General features: G+C 42.7%; 1 protein-coding gene across 1 annotated transcript in view; it reads left to right on the top strand.

Moving 5' to 3' along the window:
- The window catches only part of MAN1A1 (mannosidase alpha class 1A member 1), a 243,787-nt gene that overhangs the window by 173,760 nt on the left and 46,414 nt on the right, over nt 1–23,613 (top strand). The window contains exon 7 of the mRNA XM_040350323.1: nt 11,487–11,580. Within this exon, the coding sequence (XP_040206257.1) occupies nt 11,487–11,580 (94 nt within the window). The remainder of the gene's footprint in view (nt 1–11,486; nt 11,581–23,613) is intronic.

Below are 23,613 nucleotides of genomic sequence, written 5' to 3'. Positions count from 1 at the left end.
ACTTTTTTACTATAATAAAATTCCCTTCCCCCCCCCCCCCCAAAAAAAAATGTTTTTCTCAGTTTAGGCCAATATATATTCTTCTACATATTTTTGTTAAAAATCGCTTTGAGCGTATATTCATTGGTTTGCGCAAAAGTTATAGCATCTACAAACTATGGGAAAAATGTATGGCATTTTTATTTATTTTTTACTATTAATGGCAGCAACCTGCGTGTTTTTTTATTTTATTTTTTTAAAGCAGTACTGCAACATTATGGCGGAAAGATCGGACACATTTTTGGGACCATTGACATTTATACAGCGATTAGTGCTATAAAAATGCACTGGTTACTGTGTAAATGTCACTGGCAGGGAAGCGGTTTACCCTAGGGGGCGATCAAGGGTTTAACTTTTTTTTGCTATAAACAAAAAAACACAACATTTAAAAAAATATATTATTTATTACTTTTTCTATAATGAATATCCCCAAAAAATGTAAAAAACTAATTTTTTCCTCCCATTTCGCCAATATATATTTTACATATTGTTGGTAAAAAAAATCAAAATAAGCGTATGTTGAATGGTTTGCACAAAAGTTATAGCGTCTACAAAATGGGGGAAAGATTTGACTTTTTTATTTTATTTTTTTACTAGTAATGGCAGCGATCTGCCATGTTTAGCGGGTCTGCAACGTTGCGGCAGACCGGACACTTTTGAAATTTTTTGGGACCATTGACCTTTATACAGCAATCGGTGCTATAAAAATGCATTGATTACTGTTTAAATGACACTGGCAGGGAAGGGGTTAAGTGTGCCCTAGGGAGGTGTTTCTAACTGTGGGGGGAGGGGACTGAGCGGGAGAAGAGCGAAATCGCTGTTCCTGATCACTAGGAACAGAAAATCCTTCTCTCTACTCCCGTGACAGAACGGGGCTCTTCGCAATAGAGCCGACCTGCCACTGTATATCGGCAACGACTGGTTGGCAAGTGGTTAACTTTTTTTCTTTAAATTCCAGCTCCCCCTATACCAGGGATATGCAATTAGCGGACCTCCAGCTGTTGCAAAACTACAAATCCCATAATGCCTCTGCGTGTCATGCTTGTGGCTGTTAGAGTCTTGCTAGGCCTCATGGGACTTGTAGTTCCGCAACAGCTGGAGGTCCGCTAATTGCATATCCCTGCCCTATACCAATATACCATAATTGTGCCTCTGTTGCAGAAAAGAAAAAGCTTTCTGTCTTCTAGGACAAGGTCCTAACGCCGCCGCCCCTGGGGTCTTCATAGAACACTCCTTCATTACTGCCTTTCCCGTCCTGAATTTAATATTTAGAGCATTAAAACCAGTAAAAGGAATTGGTTCAATAGCTGACCTCATTGCCATGCACCCTGCCCTCCCTCGCCAGGAGCTCCCTGGGACGAGGCAGGAGCTCGGTCTTCCACAACCACCCAGCTTGCATCAAAATCGCGTTTCTTTATTGCTGAAATCATATAGCATAAAATCCAAGTAAAAAATAACATCTGTCGGCAAACCAAAACAAAATTGCCCGCACATCTGGGGTCATGTGGGGTGTGATGACTTCTTCATGGGGCATTCGGGAATGAATAAACTACAAGACCCATAGTTGGACTTGTAGTTTCAATGTACTACGAGTGCGCTGCTCAGCGTGCTCGTAGTCCATTCACATTTCCTACAGCTCTGAATCTGACAGTCCTTATAGAGATATGGTCGGTACGGAGGCTTGGTTTATTCCTGGGCATTCCCCAGGTTTTGTTATCGTATAGAGATATGGACACAGGACTATAGGCAGTGTCTACAGGAGCCTGACATTGCACTCATGATCTACTAATTGTTTGTGCAATGCTCTGCAGACTCGTTGAGATTTATTAATCCCAAAGGCAACACAAAATCACAATAACTAAGGCCTCTTTCACACTGGGGCGGGTGTGACGGCGGTAAAGCACCGCTATTTTTAGCAGCCCTTTACCGCTGTTTTTGCAGACATTTTTGGCCACTAGCGGGGTGCTTTTAACCCCCACTAGCGGCCGAAAAAGAGTTAAAGCCACCCACAACACCGATGTAGCGGCGGTCTGGCCACATTGACCATTGATTTCAATGGACAGAAGCCGTGGAGGAGCGGTATACACACCGCTCCTTCAACGCTCCAAAGATGCTGCTGGCAGGAGTTTTTTTTCTTTATCGTACATCACGGGACACAGAGCAGCATAGCCATTACATATGGGTTATATAGTGTACCTTCAGGTGATGGACACTGGCACTCTCCGACAGGAAGTTCCCTCCCTATATAACCCCCACCCATAGTGGGAGTACCTCAGTTTTTTCACCAGTGTCTTAGGTGTTGGTGCACGTTGAAGAGCTCTGCCTATAGTTGTCCTTGGGACCCGGGCAAGCCTACCGGATCCGTCCAAGGTGCTTCATAGCCAAAGTGGACGGTACCCGGGCCCCAAGTCGTGGAGGGGTTCTGCCTATAATGCCTCTCCTTTTGGGAGGGCTGGACTCTGGGTTCCAGGACTGGTTTTTAACCTAGCAATCCTGATGCCAGCAGTGCTATATAGGTCCAGGTGTGTGGTGTTCCTAAATTGGACCCCGGTCCCTGAAGGTCTATGACCATACCCACGGAGATGGGGGAAGATTGGGGCCTTTGGCAATACCCTGCGGCGTGGAGAAGGTAAGCGAGGGCCCACGGAACTCGGTTTGTCAGTGGGCCCTCCACAGGGGATTCGGGGGCAGCCTATATTATGCCTCTGTGCATGGGCAATATATATCACCACAAAGTCTGTTTGCACCGGATGGTTTTCTCCCCCATGTGAATTTTCCCCTGGCTGGTCTAGAGGCTTGCTGCGCTGCCATAGAGGGAAGGGTCCTGGAAAAAGTAAGCTGGACTTACCTCCCAGAGATGGGAGTCTTCCCTGGGTGCCTGTCTCTCCCCATAGCTCCGTCAGCGTCCACGCTGTCTCCCTGAGACTTCCTGGTTCCTCCAGCAGCGTCAGACGTGCGCGCGCGCTTGCGCGCGCACGTTGTAAATAACTTCGGCGACGCAGCGTGGGGGGGCGGGCTGAGCGTAGGGCGGTCCTTCTGAAGCCTATATTAGGCTCTCAGTCAGTCACGATCGCCGTGGGACACGGAGCTGCAGCCTGAGCTGCGTATGGTTTGTTATACCAGGTTTTTTTTGGGGAGAGTGACACCCGGTGGCCAAATTGGAGTACGCACCCTAATAAGAGCTTGGCTCTTAAATAGTGATTCTAAAAGCCGGTGTACTTGCAGCAGCCTAAGCTAGCGTAAACCCAGGCTTCTGGACCAGCAATTTAAGGGGGTAATACCTGACTCATAGTGGTCCTGTGAGTGACAAGCCCTTGGGGCATTGTATTACCTATCCTCTTAGGTTTGGGAAACAAGGATTTGTAATATTACCCTAACCTATTACTATTTCTATTTTAGTAACCGACGCCTCTCTTGTTAGGGGGCGTGTATTTACTCTGACTTAATAGTCAGTGGTATTATAGCGGAGTACCTTGGGTTTGTATCATGGCTCCTAAGGGCGCAGGAGGCTCCAAAAATGCCAAGGGCCCAAAGAAACAGAAGGGTTCCCCATCGGGCTCTGAGGATCTCGGCCAATCGTCGGCGGTGCCTTCCTCCCCAGATAAACTGGAGGTTGCTGCCCTAGATGTGCCATCAGGGTTGTTGGATGCTGCGGCTGGCCCCATTCAACCAGCTCCTACCTTTGTTACGGAGGAGATGTTAGCCACCACCTTGAGTGGTTTTGAGCGGAGAATGGCTGCTTTTATTTCAGCCTCATTTCCTGGGAAGAAGCGGGCTAGGTCCCCATCCCCTAGGGTTGAGTCTCCAGATGAAGAGATCCTTTCCGCAGAGGAATTGGATTTCTCAACGGAGCAAGGGGAAGACCACTTGGAACAGGGTTCTGAGGAGTCCACAATAGAGGAACCGTTTTCAGCTTCCCAAGCAGAGAGGTTATGGATCCAGTCCCTAGCGGACATGGTACGGACGGAGTTTAAGTTACCCCTGCCTGAACCTCAGGCTGCCGTATCCTCTCTAGGTTCCCTAAGGGCACCTCAATCCAATGCAGTGTTTCCGGTCCATCCCTTACTGAGGGACCTAATTTTTCAGGACTGGGTCAAACCAGATAGGATTTTTCTTCCTCCTAAAAGGTTCTCAGTGCTGTATCCTTTGGAAGAAAGTTTTTCTAAGAAATGGGTTGTCCCTACAGTGGACGCAGCCATTTCATGTGTTAACAAAGCCTTAACTTGTCCAGTAGACAATATTCATATGTTCAAGGACCCTGTCGATAAGAGACTTGAAACGTTGTTAAAGGCCTCCTTTGCCACTGCAGGTGCAGTAGTTCAACCAGCTGTGGCTGCCATAGGAGTATGCCAGGCATTGAAGGAACAGACCAAACAGGTCTTAAGGGACCTTCCGGCACAACAAGCTCAGGACCTAGCTGACTTGCCCAGAGCCTTATGTTTTGCCGTTGACGCCATTAAGGATTCCATCCAGCAAGCTTCTCGTTTATCCTTATTTCTGGTTCATATGAGAAGGCTTCTCTGGTTAAAAAACTGGTCTGCAGAAACCCCCTGCAAGAAACTCTTAACGGGTTTTTCCTTCCAGGGTGAAAGATTGTTTGGAGATGATCTAGACAAATATATTCAAAAGATCTCCAGTGGCAAAAGCACTCTTTTGCCTGTTAAAAAGAGGTTTCGGGGGCCTACCTTTAAACGTCCAACCTCTCCAGTCTCAGGACCGTCACCCTCTAGGCAGTATCGACGGCCTGCTGGCCGTTCGCCTGCTAACAGGTCGCAAGGGCAAGCTTCAGGCAACAAGAAGCCATGGTTTCGTAAACCAATTAAAGCTGCCCCTAAAGCGAATTTGTGAAGGGACGCCCCCACTCTCTCGGGTGGGGGGAAGACTCCGCTTCTTCTCGGAGCTTTGGAAGGCCAGAATCTCCGACCAATGGGTTCTGTCCTCAGTGGCCCAGGGGTACAAGCTGGAGTTTTGGGGGTTTCCCCCTCCCCACTTCCAGGAGTCAAGGCTCCCAAGCGATCCTCAAAAAGGAGTCTCGCTTCTAGCGGCCCTAGACCGCCTCTTAAATCAAGGGGTGATTATGGAGGTACCAGCCCTGGAGCGCGGTCAAGGATTTTATTCAAATCTATTTGTAGTCCCGAAGCCCAACGGCGATGTAAGACCAATATTGGATCTAAAAGCCCTAAACCGCTTCCTAAAGATTCGCTCTTTCCGAATGGAATCTATTCGTTCGGTAGTGGCCGCCCTACAAGGGAAAGAATTCCTTGCATCTATCGATATCAAGGATGCATACCTGCACGTCCCGATCTTTCCCGGGCATTTCAAGTTTCTCTGATTTGCTCTGGGACATCGGCATTTTCAGTTCGTGGCCTTGCCCTTCGGGCTAGCCACGGCCCCTCGGGTTTTCACAAAAATTCTGGCCCCAGTTCTGGCCAACCTAAGATCTCAGGGGATCCTGGTTATGGCTTATTTAGACGATCTTATAGTGATCGATCTCTCAGAGGCCAGTCTGAGGCAAGCAGTAGGCCTAGTGGTAACCTACCTGGAATCTCTGGGTTGGATCCTAAATCAGGACAAATCGGCCTTACAGCCCACAAGAAGATTGGAATATCTTGGGCTGATTCTAGATACTGTGCATCAGAAAATCTTTCTTCCCCAGTCCAGGGTGGATTCTATAAAGGAGCTAATTCAAGTAATTCTAAGCAGCGCAAGGCCGACCGTTCGTCTGTGTATGCGCCTATTGGGCAAGTTGGTGGCGACCTTCGAAGCGGTGCCCTACGCCCAAATCCACTCTCGAAAACTACAGAGAGCAATTCTCGCAGCCTGGGACAAGAGGGTCCAGGCCCTGGATCTTCCCATATCTCTATCCCATGCAGCACGTCAGTCTGTGCTGGTGGTTAGCCCCGCACAACCTTCTAAGGGGAAGATCGTTCAGTCCAGTCTCATGGAGAATTGTCACCACAGACGCGAGTCTATCGGGTTGGGGTGCAGTCCTGGAAGGATTGACCCAGCAGGGGAAGTGGTCAAAAAGAGAGTCGACTCTATCCATAAATGTCCTAGAGATACGAGCAGCCCGGTTGGCTCTAGTGGCATGGACGGATGTATTACAGGACTCCCCAGTAAGGATACAGTCCGACAACGCCACTGCTGTGGCTTATATAAACCACCAGGGCGGCACCAGAAGTCTGGCAGCCCAGAGAGAGGTGGACCGAATCTTTTCTTGGGCAGAGACCCATATTCCATGCATTTCAGCAGTGTTTATCCCCGGAGTGGACAATTGGCAGGCGGATTTTCTCAGCCGCCAACAAATGTCCCCGGGAGAATGGTCTCTTCATCCCGAAGTGTTTCAGGACATCTGCCAGAGATGGGGAACTCCGGAGGTGGATGTCATGGCCTCCAGGTTCAATACGAAACTAATCAAATTTGTATCCCGGACAAGGGATCCATTGGCCTGCGGGACGGACGCCCTGGTATGTCCTTGGCAACAGTTTGCGCTGATCTACGCCTTCCCTCCGTTACGGATGCTACCCCGTCTTCTTCACAGAATCCAGATGGAGCGCAAACCAACGATTCTGGTAGCCCCGGCTTGGCCCCGGAGGCCTTGGTACTCCTTAATAATAAGGATGGCAATAGAGGAACCTTGGGTCCTCCCGTTGCGGCCGGACCTCCTCTCACAAGGGCCGTTCTTCCATCCTGCCTTACGGGCCTTAAATTTGACGGCCTGGCGGCTGAATCCCTAATTCTTAAAGACAGGGGCCTTTCTGGCCAGGTTATTTCCACCCTAGTTAATGCTAGAAAGCCAGTTTCTAGACTTATATACTATAGGGTGTGGAAAGCCTACATTGCATGGTGTGAGGCTAGGAAGTGGCATCCCCGCAAGTATGTCATCGGGAGAATCTTGGATTTCCTACAGTTAGGAGTAGAGAAGGGTCTAGCTGTTGGCACAATCAAGGGGCAGGTTTCTGCCTTATCAGTCTTTTTCCAAAGACCCTTGGCCTCTCACTCTCTAATAAAGTCGTTCTTACAAGGGGTTATTCGGATTAATCCTCCGGTGAAGGCTCCCCTGTATCCTTGGGATTTAAATTTGGTTCTATCGGCCTTACAATTCCAGCCTTTTGAACCCTTATCTGAGATCCCGCTGGTCTTGTTAACTAGGAAATTGTTTTTTTTTGGTGGCTATGTCTTCCGCCAGAAGGGTGTCGGAACTGGCAGCCTTGTCGTGTAAGGCACCCTATTTAGTACTACATAAGGACAGGGTCGTTCTTCGGCCACATCCGTCCTTTCTTCCGAAAGTAGTATCTGGTTTTCATCTTAATCAGGACTTGATTCTTCCGTCATTTTTTCCTAAACCTTCTTCAAAGAAGGAGAGATTACTACATTCCTTAGATGTGGTCAGGGCTGTTAGGATTTATTTGAAAGCCACAGCCCAGGTTCGCAAGACTGACGTCTTGTTTATTCTGCCAGAAGGACCCAAGAAGGGTCAGGCAGCGTCTAAAGCCACCATTTCCAAATGGATTAGACAGTTGATTATTCAGGCCTATGGCCTAAAAGGGAAAAACCCGCCTTTGTCGGTTAAAGCTCACACCACTAGAGCTGTGAGCGCCTCTTGGGCAGCGTATCACCAGGTCTCTATGGCTCAAGTCTGCAGGGCAGCGACCTGGTCATCTGTTCATACGTTTGCTAAATTTTATCAAATTGACGTTAGGAGGAACGCTGATTCAGCCTTCGGGCAGGTGGTTCTACAGGCCGCAGTATAAAGTCCTCTTGTCCTTTGGCACCCGCTGTTTTTTTGCTTTACCTGGATGCTCTCCCTCCCCTCATTTAGCATTGCTTGGGGACATCCCATATGTAATGGCTATGCTGCTCTGTGTCCCGTGATGTACGATAAAGAAAAAGGGATTTTTAATAACAGCTTACCTGTAAAATCCTTTTCTTGTAGTACATCACGGGACACAGAGCTCCCACCCCTCTTATGGGGAATTTTTGGGAGACATATTGCTTGCTACAAAACTGAGGTACTCCCACTATGGGTGGGGGTTATATAGGGAGGGAACTTCCTGTCGGAGAGTGCCAGTGTCCATCACCTGAAGGTACACTATATAACCCATATGTAATGGCTATGCTGCTCTGTGTCCCGTGATGTACTACAAGAAAAGGATTTTACAGGTAAGCTGTTATTAAAAATCCCTTTTTTTTTCTTGTAACATCCTGCCAGTCAATCGCTTCGGCTTTCACACCGAGACTGCAGGGGAGCTGCTTTTCAGATGCTTTTACATGTGCTATTTTTAGCCCAAAAGCGCCTTAAAAACGCCCCAGTGTGAAAGGGGTCTAATGGAAACAAGACACAATAGCAACAATAAAATTACCAATAACCGCAGTTAATCCCAAATAAAACTAAATTAATACTATAATGTAAAAAATAAAAATGCATCCTGTTAAAATGAATTGAAGCACATTTTTTCCTGCAAAGTCATGTCTATGTATTAATAAATTGTTTTTGTTTTAATTGTTTTTTTTACAAAGATGCACCATCTGTGCAGTATGTATATGTCGTACATCTTTGATGCCTGCTTGTAAAGGTTTTTTAAATGTCAAGAATGACAGGTGTCCTTAAATACCTGTTAAACGATTCAAGTTCACCAATCTCCTGTGATCTCTGTTTGGATGACGTTTTAGGTGTGTTATAGAACCAGTTGGAGGGAAAATATCAAAAGCAATCGGAGGATGACTTTTTTTTTTTTACACATTTCTTTAAGTCACATGGTTAAAGTGAACATGTCTGGTTATATGTATGTGTGTGTGTGTGTGTGTGTGTGTGTGTGTATATGTATGTGTATGTGTGTATATATATATATATATATATATATATATATATATATATATATAGTGTGTGTGTGTGTGTGTAATATATATATATATATGTATGTATATGTGTGTGTGTGTGTATATATATATATATATATATATATATATATATATATATATATATATATATATATATATATATATATATATATGTATGTATGTATGTGTGTATGACACTTCCATTACTGACTAACCTTTGTCATTTTCTTCTTGGGAGTCATTGACTATTCAGTATTTCACCAAATGGTGAGAGGAGGAGGATGACAACCCCTGTAGCATGCGCCTTCAAAACTTGCTAGTAAAGTGCAGTATCCATATTTAAATGCCAAGCTCCTTTTCCAGAAAATTGCCTAGGCAGTCAAGTGGTTTCCAGTAGATATAGATAAAAGATATAGATGTAGATAAAAAAAATTGCAACTTTGCAAAATGTCTGATTTTATTTTAATACCTGTAGGTCATTTGGACCCTCTTTGTAGCCTTGCTGAAAAACTCTGTTAGAAATCTCCATGTCCTGCCTTGTTGCTAGTAAGTGAAAAATGTTTGCCGCTCACTCAGCATTATAAGAGTAAAAACTGTCATAGAAACAAGCCAGGACATGGAGATTGCTAACTGTTAGTACTTTGACTTACAGGGGGCCCAAATAACCTATAGGTATGAAAATAAAAAAAGGCATTTCATAAAGCTGCTCAGGTTAACTGAAAACTGAAAAAGCGAACTAAATCTAACTATAGGATGCAATTTCAAAAGAAACTCCCGTTCCTCATAAGGCAACACTCCTTAATAAAATTTGTACGAAAACTAAAATTTTTTGAATGTCATTCGAAAGATTTTGTTTGAAACACATTCGTTCAAGACATTTTTTCAAAGACTATTTGGCCCACCACTGTCCACTCAGCAGAATATTAGCTTTGGGGTGAATTTCTACTTAAATATCACACAAATGATGACCTTCCAGGCTAATAAATTAACCTTTTTTTTGGTAAACATTACAGTTGACTCACCTTAGCCATTTTTTTCTTTGTTTATTTTACCATGACACGATCCACTGACTGAAGATTGATACAAAAGAACAGTGTGTTGGCAATTGGAATGCCTAATGCCTGCTGAGATTAGTAATTTACAAGCAGCATGCAAGCACACCTTGATTAATGGACAATGTGTAATCTTTTTATAAGCAATCCAAGGGGAAATATTGGCATATAGTTTGTACTTTCGCTTTGAGTAACCACTTTTTCGATAATGTAACTTACTGAAGGACACGTCTCCCCTGTAGCGACATTAAAGATTATGCTGATAGTATGGTTACTGCTTTTTCATTTAGAGATGGCATGCGTACTATTTCATCTGAACGAAAACCTAAAGTGGAATACAACCTTCATTTGTTAAAATGAAAAAGAAAAGTGGTAAAACAACCTAAATAAAAAACCCAACATAAACGCTACCGTGACTACATAAGCCATACCAATGAGTCTTGAAATGTCCTCAGTTCTTTTTTTTTTTTAACCTCTTGATCCTGTGAGTGATTATTACAATCCAGGGCTTTCTGTGGAGGCCCATGAAACATTTGGTTCTGCTGAAGTTCAGTTCTCTTTTGAAGGTCTCTGTATCACTTGCAGCATTGACTTTATCAACCCTGCATCTGGTACCCTAAAAGTTGTGTTGCCTCAAAGCTAGAGCTGATGGTGATCGTATTGGCAAGTTCTTCTAACCTTCTGGTCTCGCGTTAGTGAGCTCCATCCACTGCCTGGTGAAAGAGGACACCTAAAGGTATCGGCAGTCGCATAACTGCTGCTAAAAACTGTAAAACCTGTACATACAGTGTACTTGGATTGTTTTCAAAGGCCATTGTTTCTCTAAAAGGACTACATTCAAACTTGTTTCAGTGCATAAACTTGCCCTCTGCTTTTAAGCATTGAATATTTATTTTGACTAAAATCAAAAATCAAATTACTTTGAAGTCGGGGTAGTTGCTAACTTGCCCTTACAAGTACCCTTTTCCTCTCGTGTGTCATCAGACATCCCCTGTTTTGCTCCAGTGGAGAAACCGGGTTTATTGTCCTAATAACAGAATAATGTTCTTGCCAGATCTATATATTTTTTTTCCTTATTAATTTTGAATGGCAATTTAGGTTCTTGTAAGGCCTCATCTCATGCACACTGGAGGGTATAAAAAAGCTAGTAGCTTTAGCTGTAGAATGCTGTTAAAAAGTGAGTTTTGCAGAGTTTTTGCATTAACGGTTTAAAACTTTAGTGTGCGCTTTTTTTTTTCTTTTCTTTTTTTTTTTTTTTTAGCAAAACTATACTCCTACAAAAGCTTAACACAAAACAAACACATAAATGCAGAATAGACATGTTTTTCAGTGTTTTTACAGCTTAAAAACTTCTCTTCAAACCCACTAGGTCTGGGTTTTTTCCAGCCAGAAAACGCCCCTGCCAAAAACTGCTGATAGCCTGTGTGCCTGAAGCCAAAAACCGCAGCTGTAAAAATGTCCAGTGTGCACAAGGTCTTATTGACAATTATTTATCTTTATTTTTTTACACTGCATAGTTATTTGTCTCTTGCTGAAATACTATAATTGTTTTAGGTAATGAATATTCGAAAAGTGTTAAATCGACTTGATAAACCCCAAGGACTGTATCCAAACTACTTGAACCCAAGCAGTGGACAGTGGGGACAACGTAAGTATACTAGATTTTTTTCAGTTTTTACACGTCAGATTTAAAACATGTTTGTGCACTTTTAGGTCTCTTTCAGACTGGGGGCGTGTGTTATACAGGTGGCTAAGCTTTGGTTTTACTGCCCGCCACCCACCCACCCAAACTTTAAGATAATGGAAGGGGCTACTCACAAGTCGTGCCACTTGTAAAACATTTTCTAGAACTTCAATCAATACCTCCAAAAATGCTGCTTGAGCTAGTTTCTGTGCATAAACTATTGAATTTGCATAAAGCAACAGTTTTGGAAGAAATTTTTTTTGACACCACTCGACTGGAAGATTGCATGGTTTGCCTGTAATGTGACCTTTAGGCACAAAGCTCTGGATTGCAGTGCTTTCCAGACCTTTGTGCGCTATGATGGTCGCAGAGCTCTCTTCAGGTCCAGAACTGTGGTTCAGCACTAGTTTCACCCTGGCGTTGAAGACTCGCCTAGCTAAATAACCTCTGGTCATGACAAGTCAAGCCAGGATTTTGACCTTCAGGCACTAGGCTCTGTACTGTGGAATAAATATATATATATATATATATATATATATATATATATATATATATATATATATATATATATATATATATATATATATATATATAAAAATTAGTGCTCAGCATAAATGAGTACACCCCAACAGATTTGTTTTTTTAATTGGACACTATACTACAAAATACTGCCACGAATACGGGCCATCGATTACAACCAACATTTATTTATTTGCACAAAGTATTTTTCCTAACAAATTCATTAAAGACCATGTTGCAAAAATTATTACACACCAATGAAAGTTTTATGGTTTGTACACATGATCCAATTTTATGGCCATAATTGTCTGGTGGACGCGTTGTGTTGGATAATCCGGCCATGCATATGCGCCATCAGACAATTGTTGGTTGAATTAACGACAACAAATGTTGGCTGTTCATGCACACCATCTGTCTGGCAATAAATCTGTTACGTCGGTTTATCCGATCGTGTGTACACAAGTCCGTCCATCTAAAATCCAAAGTACAAACACGCTTTCTCGGAACCAATGCTAAACATCGGACAACAATAGCAGAAGTTGCCCAAAGAGTGGTGGTAAAGAGCTGAAAAAACACATGGTTTGGTGAATGTTTGCTGAAAATGTTGTGCCGTGTGTATGCGGGACAAGTTCACAGCCCACGCCCTTTGGACAAAAATCCACAGAAAAGTCTGCTGGAAGTCCGATCGTGTGTATGAGGCTTTATGGGCAAAGCAAAATTTTAGACCACAAAATCCTAATTGACAAGAATTCAACTACAGGTGAGTCTAATTATTTATTAAACAGGAGTCCAGCAGACAGTTGATTATACAAGGGTGTTATTTGGGGAAAAAATTTTTTTTTTCTGATTTCATGCTGTCAGCAGTGGCACCACATGGAAGAGAAATGTCACAAGCCCTGAGAGAAAATTATTTCTTTACACAAGAAAGGTGAAGGCTACAAGATGATCAGCAAAGCTTTAGGGCCCTTTCACACGGAGCGGAACAGTAATGATCTGCTCCATGTGTCCGCAAAGCTCAGCGGGGATCCTCCGTAAAATTCCCGCTGAGCTGGCAGCTGACAGGGCGGTCCCTGCACACTGTGCAAGGACCGCCCTGTCTTTCCTCCGCTCTCCCCTATGGGGGATCGGATGAACACGGACCTTATGTCCGTGTTCATCCGATCCGGCAGACGGAAGAAAAATAGGATTTCTTCCGTCTGCAAATGCGGATCTTTGCGGAGGCGGACAAATTACGGGTGTCAGCGGATGTTCATCCGCTGACACCCGTAATCACATAGGGACCCATGTATGTCCTGTTTTCATCTGTAAACGGACGGATGAAAATGCGGACATACAGTCTGTACGTGTGAAAGGGCCCTTACTTATCAGTCAGAATACTGTAGAAAAAGTGATACAAAAATTGAACGAAGATAGAACTGCAAACATACCTCTGAGACATCCAGGCCATCCACAGAAGTTAATACTTCGACAGGGATGTCTTCTGATGAGAAGGGTTGAGGAAAATTTCCATGCAAGTTGACTGCAGTTTTCTAAAAAAGTAGAAAGTAAAACTGGGGGGATTGTTTCCTGTGACACAATACGGTGTACACTGCAGTGGATGTCGTCCATGAAGGAAGCGTCTCCTAAAACCCATGCACAAAAAAGCCTGCCTAGAGTTTACTAAGGCCCATGCTGAAAAAGACTACCAGGACTTTGTACTCTGGAGCGATGAGACCAAGATGAATGCTTTTGGAACTGATGGCTTCAAAAACTGTACGGCGTTGCAAAGGTGTGAAGACTTGAGCTCCAGAGTACTCTGTAGAATGGCCAGAATGCAAGGCACAATCAAGACTCGACCATAACTTGGCCTTGAGCAGTTTGAAGGGACCAGTTTCTGCCTTGTCTATTTTTTAAAAACCTCTTCCCTATCAAAACCTTCACTCAAGGGTAGTGGTGCAACGGATCGTCACCGATCCGTGATCCGAACGGGCCACCCATGGCAGCCTCGGCCATAGGAAAGTCCCTGGCTTTGGCTTAGCTCCGGAGCGTCAGCCATCTTGGTACACCATGCAGCCGCCGTCTCGTTAGGAAGTGATGTTTCGTCGCCGCCATCTTGCTTCACCCCACACTCCTGCACAGTAATGATAGTGATTAGGGGGCAAGCGGGCATCTTGTTACACCCAACGTAGTTTGATTTCACAGTTATTTTCAACACAAAACTGAGCTTATGTGCTTAAATACAGGATTTGGAAATCCAACCGATTGTTTACATGTTAAATTTTAAAAGCAGCAGCAAACCTTACATGCTTGCTAATGTGTTAGAACCAGGGCTGTGGAGTCGGAGTCGAGGAGTCGGGGGAAATTTTGGGTACCTGGAGTCGGAGTCGGCAAACAATGCACCGACTCCGACTCCTACTAAATTTAGATTGGAATAAAAAAAAATAAAGCAAGTTTAAATGTCCCAATTCACAAAAAGTTATAATTAATGACTTCTCTACTGTAAGAATAAAGACCAATGCATGCAGTGCCTCACGTAACCGCAAAACGAACACGTTAAGTGACCGTGAAGAAGCATGCTTTTCATGTGCTTCACTATATGGCACGCAACGCACAATTAGGAGCTGCAATACTTATACTTTCCATAGTGTTGTGTTCTGCTTTTACAGGGAACGCATGTTAGAGAACCAGTAAGTGTCCAAATAAAAAAATTCCAACAGGAGTTTTATAGAGCACTAAAAGAAGTTGAAAAGTATGATCGCTCATCAAAACTTACTGTTGAAGAAGCCATCCTTGTTTATCCAGAGATCGTTAGTGATGTGGCCAGAATAGTTACTGCAATGCCACCCACCCAAGTCAGTGTCGAAAGATTATTTTCAGCCCTAAAAATAATAAAGTCTGACTTCGCCTCTATGAAAGAGGATCTGGCAGAGGCAATTCTCTTCCTTAGAACTCTACATTGAATTGATTTGCATTTGCTAAGCCTATAACTACATTTCAAGATTAATATAAACCATTTCTAGGTTTTACAGATTTTGTTTTTGGTTCATTATAGATAAGCTTTGTTTTTGTTCTAAAACAACCAAATAATGTGGTTTGTATTTTTGAACTGGTATAGATCCTGTTCCTGATGTTTATGCCTGCTGCTACTATCCAGCCACTTGATTGTTTTCATTGTGTTTGTCTTTTGCTTAAACTGTGCAATACAGTAGACTGTTGGCTTCCCAGCCAGTAGTCCTGTGGTAGGTTGCGTTTTCTTTCCCTCAAGGAATGTATAAAATACATTTGCATATTAATACAGAGGAGTCGGGGAGTCGGAAGTACATAAAACTGAGGAGTCGGAACATTTATCTACTGACTCCACAGCCCTGGTTAGAACAGTGTTTCTCAACTCCAGTCCCCAAGGCGCCCTAACAGGTCATGTTTTCAGGCTTTCCATTATTTTGCACAGGTGGTTTCACTGCCTTAGTAATTACCACAGCCGTTTCATCTGAGGGAAATCCTGAAAACATGACCTGTTGGGGCGCCTTGAGGACTGGAGTTGAGAAACACTAGGTTAGAACACCTCTGATTTTCACATTTAGTTAAATGTGAAAAGCAGGTTTGCTGCGGCTTTTAACCACTTAAGCCCCGGACCAATATGCTGCCTAAAGACCCAAGGGGTTTTTACAGTTCGGGACTGCGTCGCTTTAACAGACAATTGCGCGGTCGTGCGACGTGGCTCCCAAACAAAATTGGCTTTCCTTTTCCCCACAAATAGAGCTTTCTTTTGGTGGTATTTGATGACCTCTGCGGTTTTAATTTTTTTGCGCTATAAACAAAAATAGAGCGACAATTTTGAAAAAAATGCAATATTTTTTACTTTTTCCTATAATAAATATCCCCCAAAAACATATATAAAAAAAAAAATTTCCCTCAGTTTAGGCCGATACGTATTCTTCTACCTATTTTTGGTAAAAAAAAATCGCAATAATCGTTTATCGATTGGTTTGCGCAAAATTTATAGCGTTTACAAAATAGGGGATAGTTTTATTGCATTTTTATTTTTTTTACTACTAATGGCGGCGATCAGCGATTTTTTTCATGACTGCGACATTATGGCGGACACTTCGGACAATTTTGACACATTTTTGGGACCATTGTCATTTTCACAGCAAAAAATGCATTTAAATTGCATTCTTTATTGTGAAAATGACAGTTGCAGTTTGGGAGTTAAACACAGGGGGCGCTGTAACATTTAGTGTTCACTTAGTGTGTGTTTACTACTGTAGGGGGGTGTGGCTGTAGGACTGACATCATCGATCGAGTCTCCCCTATAAAAGGGATCACTCGATCGATGCGCCGCCATAGTGAAGCACGGGGAAGCAGTGTTTACACACGGCTCTCCCCGTTCTTCAGCTCCGGGGAGCGATCGCGACGGGGCGGCTATTCGTCCCGGATCGCTCCCCGAAGCTTACCGACCGCCGCATGTAGCGGGGGGGGGTCCCGATCGGACCCCCCACCCACGTCAAGCAGAGCACGTACAGGTACGTTGATGTGCCTGTCCGTGCCATTCTGCTGACGTATATCTACATGAGGAGGTCGGCAAGTGGTTAAAATTTAACATGTAAACAGTCCGTCAGATTTACATATTCTGTATTTTAGCACATAAGCTCCGTTTTGTGTTGAAAATAACTGTGAAATTTAAAACTCCGGTGGGTGTAACAAGATTAATCCTTTTTTTTTGCTCATCCGAAAAATGATCCGATCCATGACTCTGATCCGAGGATCGATCCAATACATGAGTTTTTTGATCTGTTGCACCCCTACTCAAGGGGCATCTCAGATCAGACCCCACCCCCTTAGAGCATCCTATCCTTCCTGCCCGGTAGAAACCACCCTTTGAATTCCTCAGGGATCTCCCCTGCAAAGTGGCCTTTTTGGTTGTGGTCACCTCTGTCAGCTGGCAGTCCTCTTGTAAGGAGCCTTTTCTCTTTTTTCCACAACAACAAGGTGGTCTTCCACCCAAGACTATCTTGTCTTCCTACAGTGTGAGTCTTTCAAATTAAAGAAGACCTACTCTTTCCATGTTTTTGCCCTACTCCAAAGCACACAAAGGACAGTGTTCCTTATTCTCTGTACATTACTCTATTCTACTCCCTTCTATTGGGAATACAGACTTCCTATTCGTCCTACTTTTAGAACCTTGAAAGTGGGAACATCCTGCTTCAAAGTCCACCATTGCCTAATGAATAGAACGACTCATCGCCAGAACTTGCACTCTATAAAGGACAAAACTCTTCCTGCGCCCCCCACTCCACCAGGTTAGTGGGTGCTTCCTAGGCATTTCAGCACCAAGCCTCCATAGCCCAGCTTTGTAAGGCCGCCACCTGGTCCTCTGCTTATACCTTTTCAAAGGTTTACAAGGCAGACGTTCAGTCTTTTGCGGTGCAGGTTTTGGCTGCCAGGTTCTGAAGTTGGGTTTGTTGACTCTCGTTTTGTTTTTGCTTTTATTGTTGTACCTGTTAGTGGTTTTTTTTGCTTAGTTGTTGGCCAACCTTCTCATTCATTGCTTGGGGATACCCCAGGGCCTATGAATACTCAGCCTGTGTCCTGTACCGTACAATTAAGATAAGTAGTTTTATTTGCCCATAAATTCAATTTTTTTTTGTAGTACACGACACGGGCCACACCATCTTCAAATCCTGGGTTACTTCCTATTGCTGCAAAACCAAGGATTGACAGAGTTGGGTGGGCTTATAGGGAAGGTGCCTAGGTAGCGCGTCCTCAGAATCTTTGGCAGCGTACAATTATATGAAGGTACCAGCCTATAACCCATGGTCTAGGAATACTGTGTACTTTACTGCACTCGAAGAATTGGAATTTACAGTCAAGTCAAATGTAATCTTCTTTTTTTTTTTTTTTTGCTTGAATGCAAAAAAACAGCAAAGTAGATCTGTTGTCCAATGCAACCAGTTGGAGTCCCCTGGACTTAATTTTCTAAACCAGGTGAGAAAATCAAAACTTGTTGGCTTGCAGTGGACCACATCTCTTTTTCCTTTCATTCAGCTTTTCTGCAATACTTGTCCATGATCTGTATATGAATGAGCTCAATATTTATTTTCCTAGCATTTTTGTCTACAGTACTTTGGATATAAATGAGTTTTAGAGGCTGGGTAAATGGCATTTGTGAGAATAGACTTTAAATTCCCAGCTTGTAAATACTTCTTTTCTTGAATGATGTTCACACATTAGTAACAAGACCAACTGAATCAAATAAGGCTGCATGTGCTCACAGATAATGAGTCCCACAAAGCAAAAGGCTTTGGGGGATAAAACGTACAGAGCCTAAACAAAGCTAACTTCTTTGCTTTTCTTTACTCTTTTTGTCTCTTTTTAATATATATCCCTATTCATAATACTAATTGCTGCAGCAGAAATGTTTCTATCTTCTGACCAAGTAACTAAGGTACAAATAAAGATCCCTTTGTCTGTTTTTTTTTTTTTTTTTTTTTAATGGGATACAATGTGCAAGGATGCCAAATTATGTCACTTCTTTAACCTTTGTGTGTGTGTGTGTATGTATGTGTATATATATATATATATATATATATATATATATATATATATATATATATATATATATATATATATATATATATATATATATATATATATATATATATATATCTATATATATATATATATTTATTCTTTTATTTACACCTGTGTGCATAAAATGCATATGTTTTGAAAATTCCCATAGTTTTCCAAATTGACAGGAACAGTTTCCATGGTGATTGTGAAGGTCATTCAAATGAAGTCTGACTTCTGAATTCTGCATACTAAATGTTAGTGCAATTAAGCATTATTCTACTACCTGGATGCTTAATTTTACCTCCACTCGTTCTAAGTTAGCCTACCCACATATGTCTATACACAGCAGCTGACATGCACCGATGTGTAGGTGGATTAAAACACATCGTGTATCCTGGAGTGGGTATTATAAGTGAAAGGCAGAAACTGCATTCACAAGGCTCTTTTACAGATAATCCCAATAGTGGGTGGATATATATTAAGAACCGCACAGAGGGGAACATTAATTTTTAAATCTAGTGGTTTGCAGATATGTGACACAATCTTAAATGAAACCTGTACTGAGGAATAGAAAGCCTACTATTGCTGACTTTGTCTTTAGAAAATAGTAATTGCTTGTCCATTACCTATGATCAGTTGCTTCAGAACTTTGAGTTGCTCATCCAAAACAAATTTGCAGGTCACAATTTTTTACTTCATCCTAACTTTCAGGTATTAAATGCTTGTCAGGCAGCTACCACTTTTTGGAGTATAACAATGGTGTTTGTCAGCACATGTTTTCTGCAACTTACTTTAGTAATTGTTCTGCAGCAGAAAACTTTCCTATTGCGTGCCACTAATTGGAACGTTAATATTGTAATAATTACATTTTTATTGCTCGCAGAATTTGAAAAAAGTGTGTGTTTAAAATAGTTCACGAATGGATGTGCAAGACTGCCTAAAGAAACTAATAATGTGACAGAGGCCATATAGTGTTAATACATCTGTCAAAAAAATAGGTATTGTCATAAAGGGTGCCGTCTCAGACTGATAGTACATGCAAAGGTGGACCCCTAGATTCAGAATAGGGCAGTGGTGAACAGTTCATTTTCCTGGGGGGGGGGGTCTCAGGAGAAAGTGGCTGAACTTAATGGGATCACATGCACCATAAAAAAACACAAACGTGCATAGAGAAATGAAAACACCACAAGTATACTTATACAATTATTTATTAAATTTCACACAGCCAGAAAATGTTTTTTATATATAATACTTATATAATATATATATAGTATATGTATATATATTATTTATAATATTGGCCACGGCCTGATTCACTGGTTTCTTTTAAATCCGTTACTATCACACCAAACTTTATTTTATAACTTCCACTCTTAATCACACAAATTTTCAATAACCATATTCAGCCCAGCCACTGAGACTCAAGCTGATCCAGCATTAATCATCAAATCTTATCTTAAATCTCCCCTCTTGCAACTTATCCAGAGTGAGCTACCACATGAATCGGCCGCAACAGGAGGGGGGGTAGGGCGGGGAGTTCTTCCTGCTGCATCCGTTGAATGGCTGGCACTGACCCAAGCTACAATACAAAAAATTCTCCTGCGCTCTGGTGTTTTTGTTATGGGGTAATGCAGTCCAATCGTAAGATAAAATGACAGGTCTTGCAGCCCTCCTCTGAACCATGGGTGTTCACAGACTGAGAGAAAAGAAAAAACAAAAGAGGGAGGGCGCTCCGACCTAGTGCATTATCATAAGAGATTTTTATTTTAGTAAAAACAAGTGATTTATACTCACAAACGAGAGTTTGAATACAGCTTTGTCAATTAATCAGACCAGTCTTCTTCGTCCCTGCCAGCAAGCCGTTCCGCCGCTAAAGGGTACCATTGAATCCTCGGTATCAGGGCCGGCCCTACCATGGGACCCGATGGTACCATTGTACCAGGCAGCACTTTCAGGGGGACAGCAAATTTCCTGCCTGCACGCCATCCCATTCCGCCAGCTCCACTCTCCACTCCAGTGTGGGGCTAATGGCCGCCCGACCGCTCCTCCCGTTCCACTCTCCACTCCACTGTGGGGTTAATTGCATGAATAGAGCCATAACAGGTCCTTTTTATACTCCTATATACATGTATAGAGCCATGATAGGTCCACTTTAATTATCATGATATAAAATAATGAATGTGGGGGCATTTTGGTGGGCGTAATTTTTTTTGGGGGAGGGCAGCATTTCATTCTTGGTACCAGGCAGCACAATGTCTTGGGCCGGCACTGCTCGGTATCAAGTCTTGCTGGCAGGGACCAAGAAGACTGGTCTGATTAATTGACAAAGCTGTATTCAAACTCTCGTTTGTGAGTATAAATCACTTGTTTTTACTAAAACAAAAATCTCTTATAATTCACTAGCTCTTTTGTTTTGTTTTTACTGACCCAAGCTGACCCAGTCCCTTGAATAGGCTATGACAGGCTTTCCAGAACTTTCTTAAAGACCACCTCACAATTATTGTCCAATACCTGTTTGACCTCTCAGCCCTTCTAGAAGCCCCTAAACCACCTGACCTCACTGACCAATCCCTACTTCAGCTGTTAACCTTCCAGAACCTTCACCTGAAATTGACCTCAATTAACCCACTGACCTCTCCAACCCCTACTGTCGCCTGACCTTGCTTAACCAATAACTAACCTATGTTATAAACCCCTTTACAACTACACTCTTGTTGCTGCAGGGATCCCATGAAGAAACAAGGGCCTATATGTCTCCCCTTTTCTTTTCTCATTCTGACCAATAATACCTTTGAAGTGTTCTGTAGAGCAAACATTGTCTCCACCAGCCGCAGGCTTTGCAATAGTCCTTTCTCCTAGAATGCATGTTTTTACTTACTGGTAGGCAGGAACACCTTTTTATGGCAGTTAATTTGCTTTGTAATTTTTTTTAATATTCTGCCTCCTTTTGAATGCATGTCAGTTGTTTGGATGCAAATTAAATTGTCATACTATGGTTTCAATTTTTATGGTTGGAGATTTCAGATAGGACACCACATAGACACTTGTCAGAAGCATGAGCACAGGCTCGTTCATGTCTGATATAATCTCTATATGGAGAGTTTGTTTGTACTCTGTTGGAGGAATATAAAATGTATGAATTGGTTCAGCAAGTAGCAGTGTCTCGCCTCAGAATAAGTTCTATATTGAAACACAAATATGACTTTTTGCAAAGACTTTTGTACCTGTTAATCCCTTAGTGACAGGGGGTAAAACCAATGTTAAAGGAGAAGTTTATGTACCAATGTTGGCATTCATTCAATATCAAAGCTTTCCATTAAATCTACAGACACTTGCTTCACTTGTCGTCATCCATGTTTCCAAACGTATCCATTGCTGCTGCCTTACTTCCTTGTCAGACTTTAGGTCATGACACAGAAAGGAGTTAACTAGTGGACCTCATTGGCACACACCCTTCTACCTACCTAGCCACCCACCAACCCATTCAGCTGCCCATTTAAATGAAATGCAATCAATCAGTGATCACCCTTTTCACTAAATACACAATGTACAATCACATTGCATAGTGTATGGCCGTCTTTATACAAGTACATAGGAGAGAGTGGACAGAAACACTCCACTGTCAAGCCCAGTTCAGAACTCTGCATAGCAAGAACTTGCATTCCCAGATACATTTTATTCTTTTTTAAGCGAGGGGGGTGTTTTGGAGCATATTTACTCATCGCATATAGAGCAACCCATCCACCTGAAGGGCTGCCCTACACGCAGCAATTGTCTCAAAGAAGCTTCAGAACTTTTTTGTTTTTAGGGCGGAGTTTGGTGTGTTTTTACTGCAATTTTTGGTGCCGCGCATTTCTTGTGGTGTTGCACCAATTTCACTTTTTAGGCCCTATTCACATCTAGCACAGCGGGAGTGCACATTTTTGGGCTAGTTTTTCCTGTGACACGCATAGGGTAGCCTTCTGATTTCAATGCGATGCACTACATGTGGCTTATAGACATTTTGGCATTTTGTGGGTTGTGTGTGTTTTTTACTGTGCATTTTGCAGCAATTTGCTACTGTTTTTTTATTTATTTTTTTCACATGGCAAAATGTGTGTTTGGTGTGCCACTAACAATTAATGGCACTGAAAGCGCACCTTTATACACCTTTATAGGTGTATAAAGATGGCTATACGCTATGCAATCTGATTGTATATTGTGTATTTAATGAGAAGGGTGATCATTGAGTGATTGCATTTCATGTAAAAAAACATGCAGCTGGGAATGGGTGGGTGGGTAGGTAGGAGGGTGGATGATGCTGGGTGTGTGCTAATGAGGTCAGCTGGTCAACTCCTTCCTGCGTCATGACTTGAAGTCTGACCAGGAAGTAAGGCAGAAGCAATGGATATGTTTGGAAACATGATTGAGGGCAAGTGAAGTAAGTGTCTGTAGATTTAATGAAAACTTTGATATTTTTGCAAAAAAAAGTACATGAATGCTATTGGGTATATAGGGGAGCTGGAATTTAAAAAAAAAAGTGCACACAGGTTACTTCTCCTCCTTTGAGGGGGAGACTGCACAGCATGCTTCCAGAACAGACGAGTATGCAGATATAAGGCCTCAGTTGAAGGCCCACATCCACACGGCTGCATATCTGTGTACAGTTGGCAGGAAGGGGTTAAGGAAAGGTCCAAGTTTGGGAAAACTTTGTGTCGTAGCACAATGGGGGTCTTTGAACATTTTGGTGTTGGGCTTCAAAATAAGTGTATTACCCACAGAAAATTCTATACTGGAAAGTACTTCAAGGGTGGTAGTTGGCTACCCTATCACTTTTTCCTTTCAGTTACTTCTATGCTTTGTGGCTCACACATGCCATTTTAGGCTTTTTTCACATCTTGGCGTTCAGAATCGTGTGAAGAATAGCAGTGATTTTGCCCGCGATTC

This window comes from Rana temporaria, chromosome 4, assembly GCF_905171775.1.
Source record: "Rana temporaria chromosome 4, aRanTem1.1, whole genome shotgun sequence".
Lineage (NCBI taxonomy): Eukaryota > Metazoa > Chordata > Amphibia > Anura > Ranidae > Rana > Rana temporaria.
The sequence above is the reverse complement of the archived record's forward strand: the minus strand, read 5'-3'. Positions and strand labels throughout refer to the sequence as shown.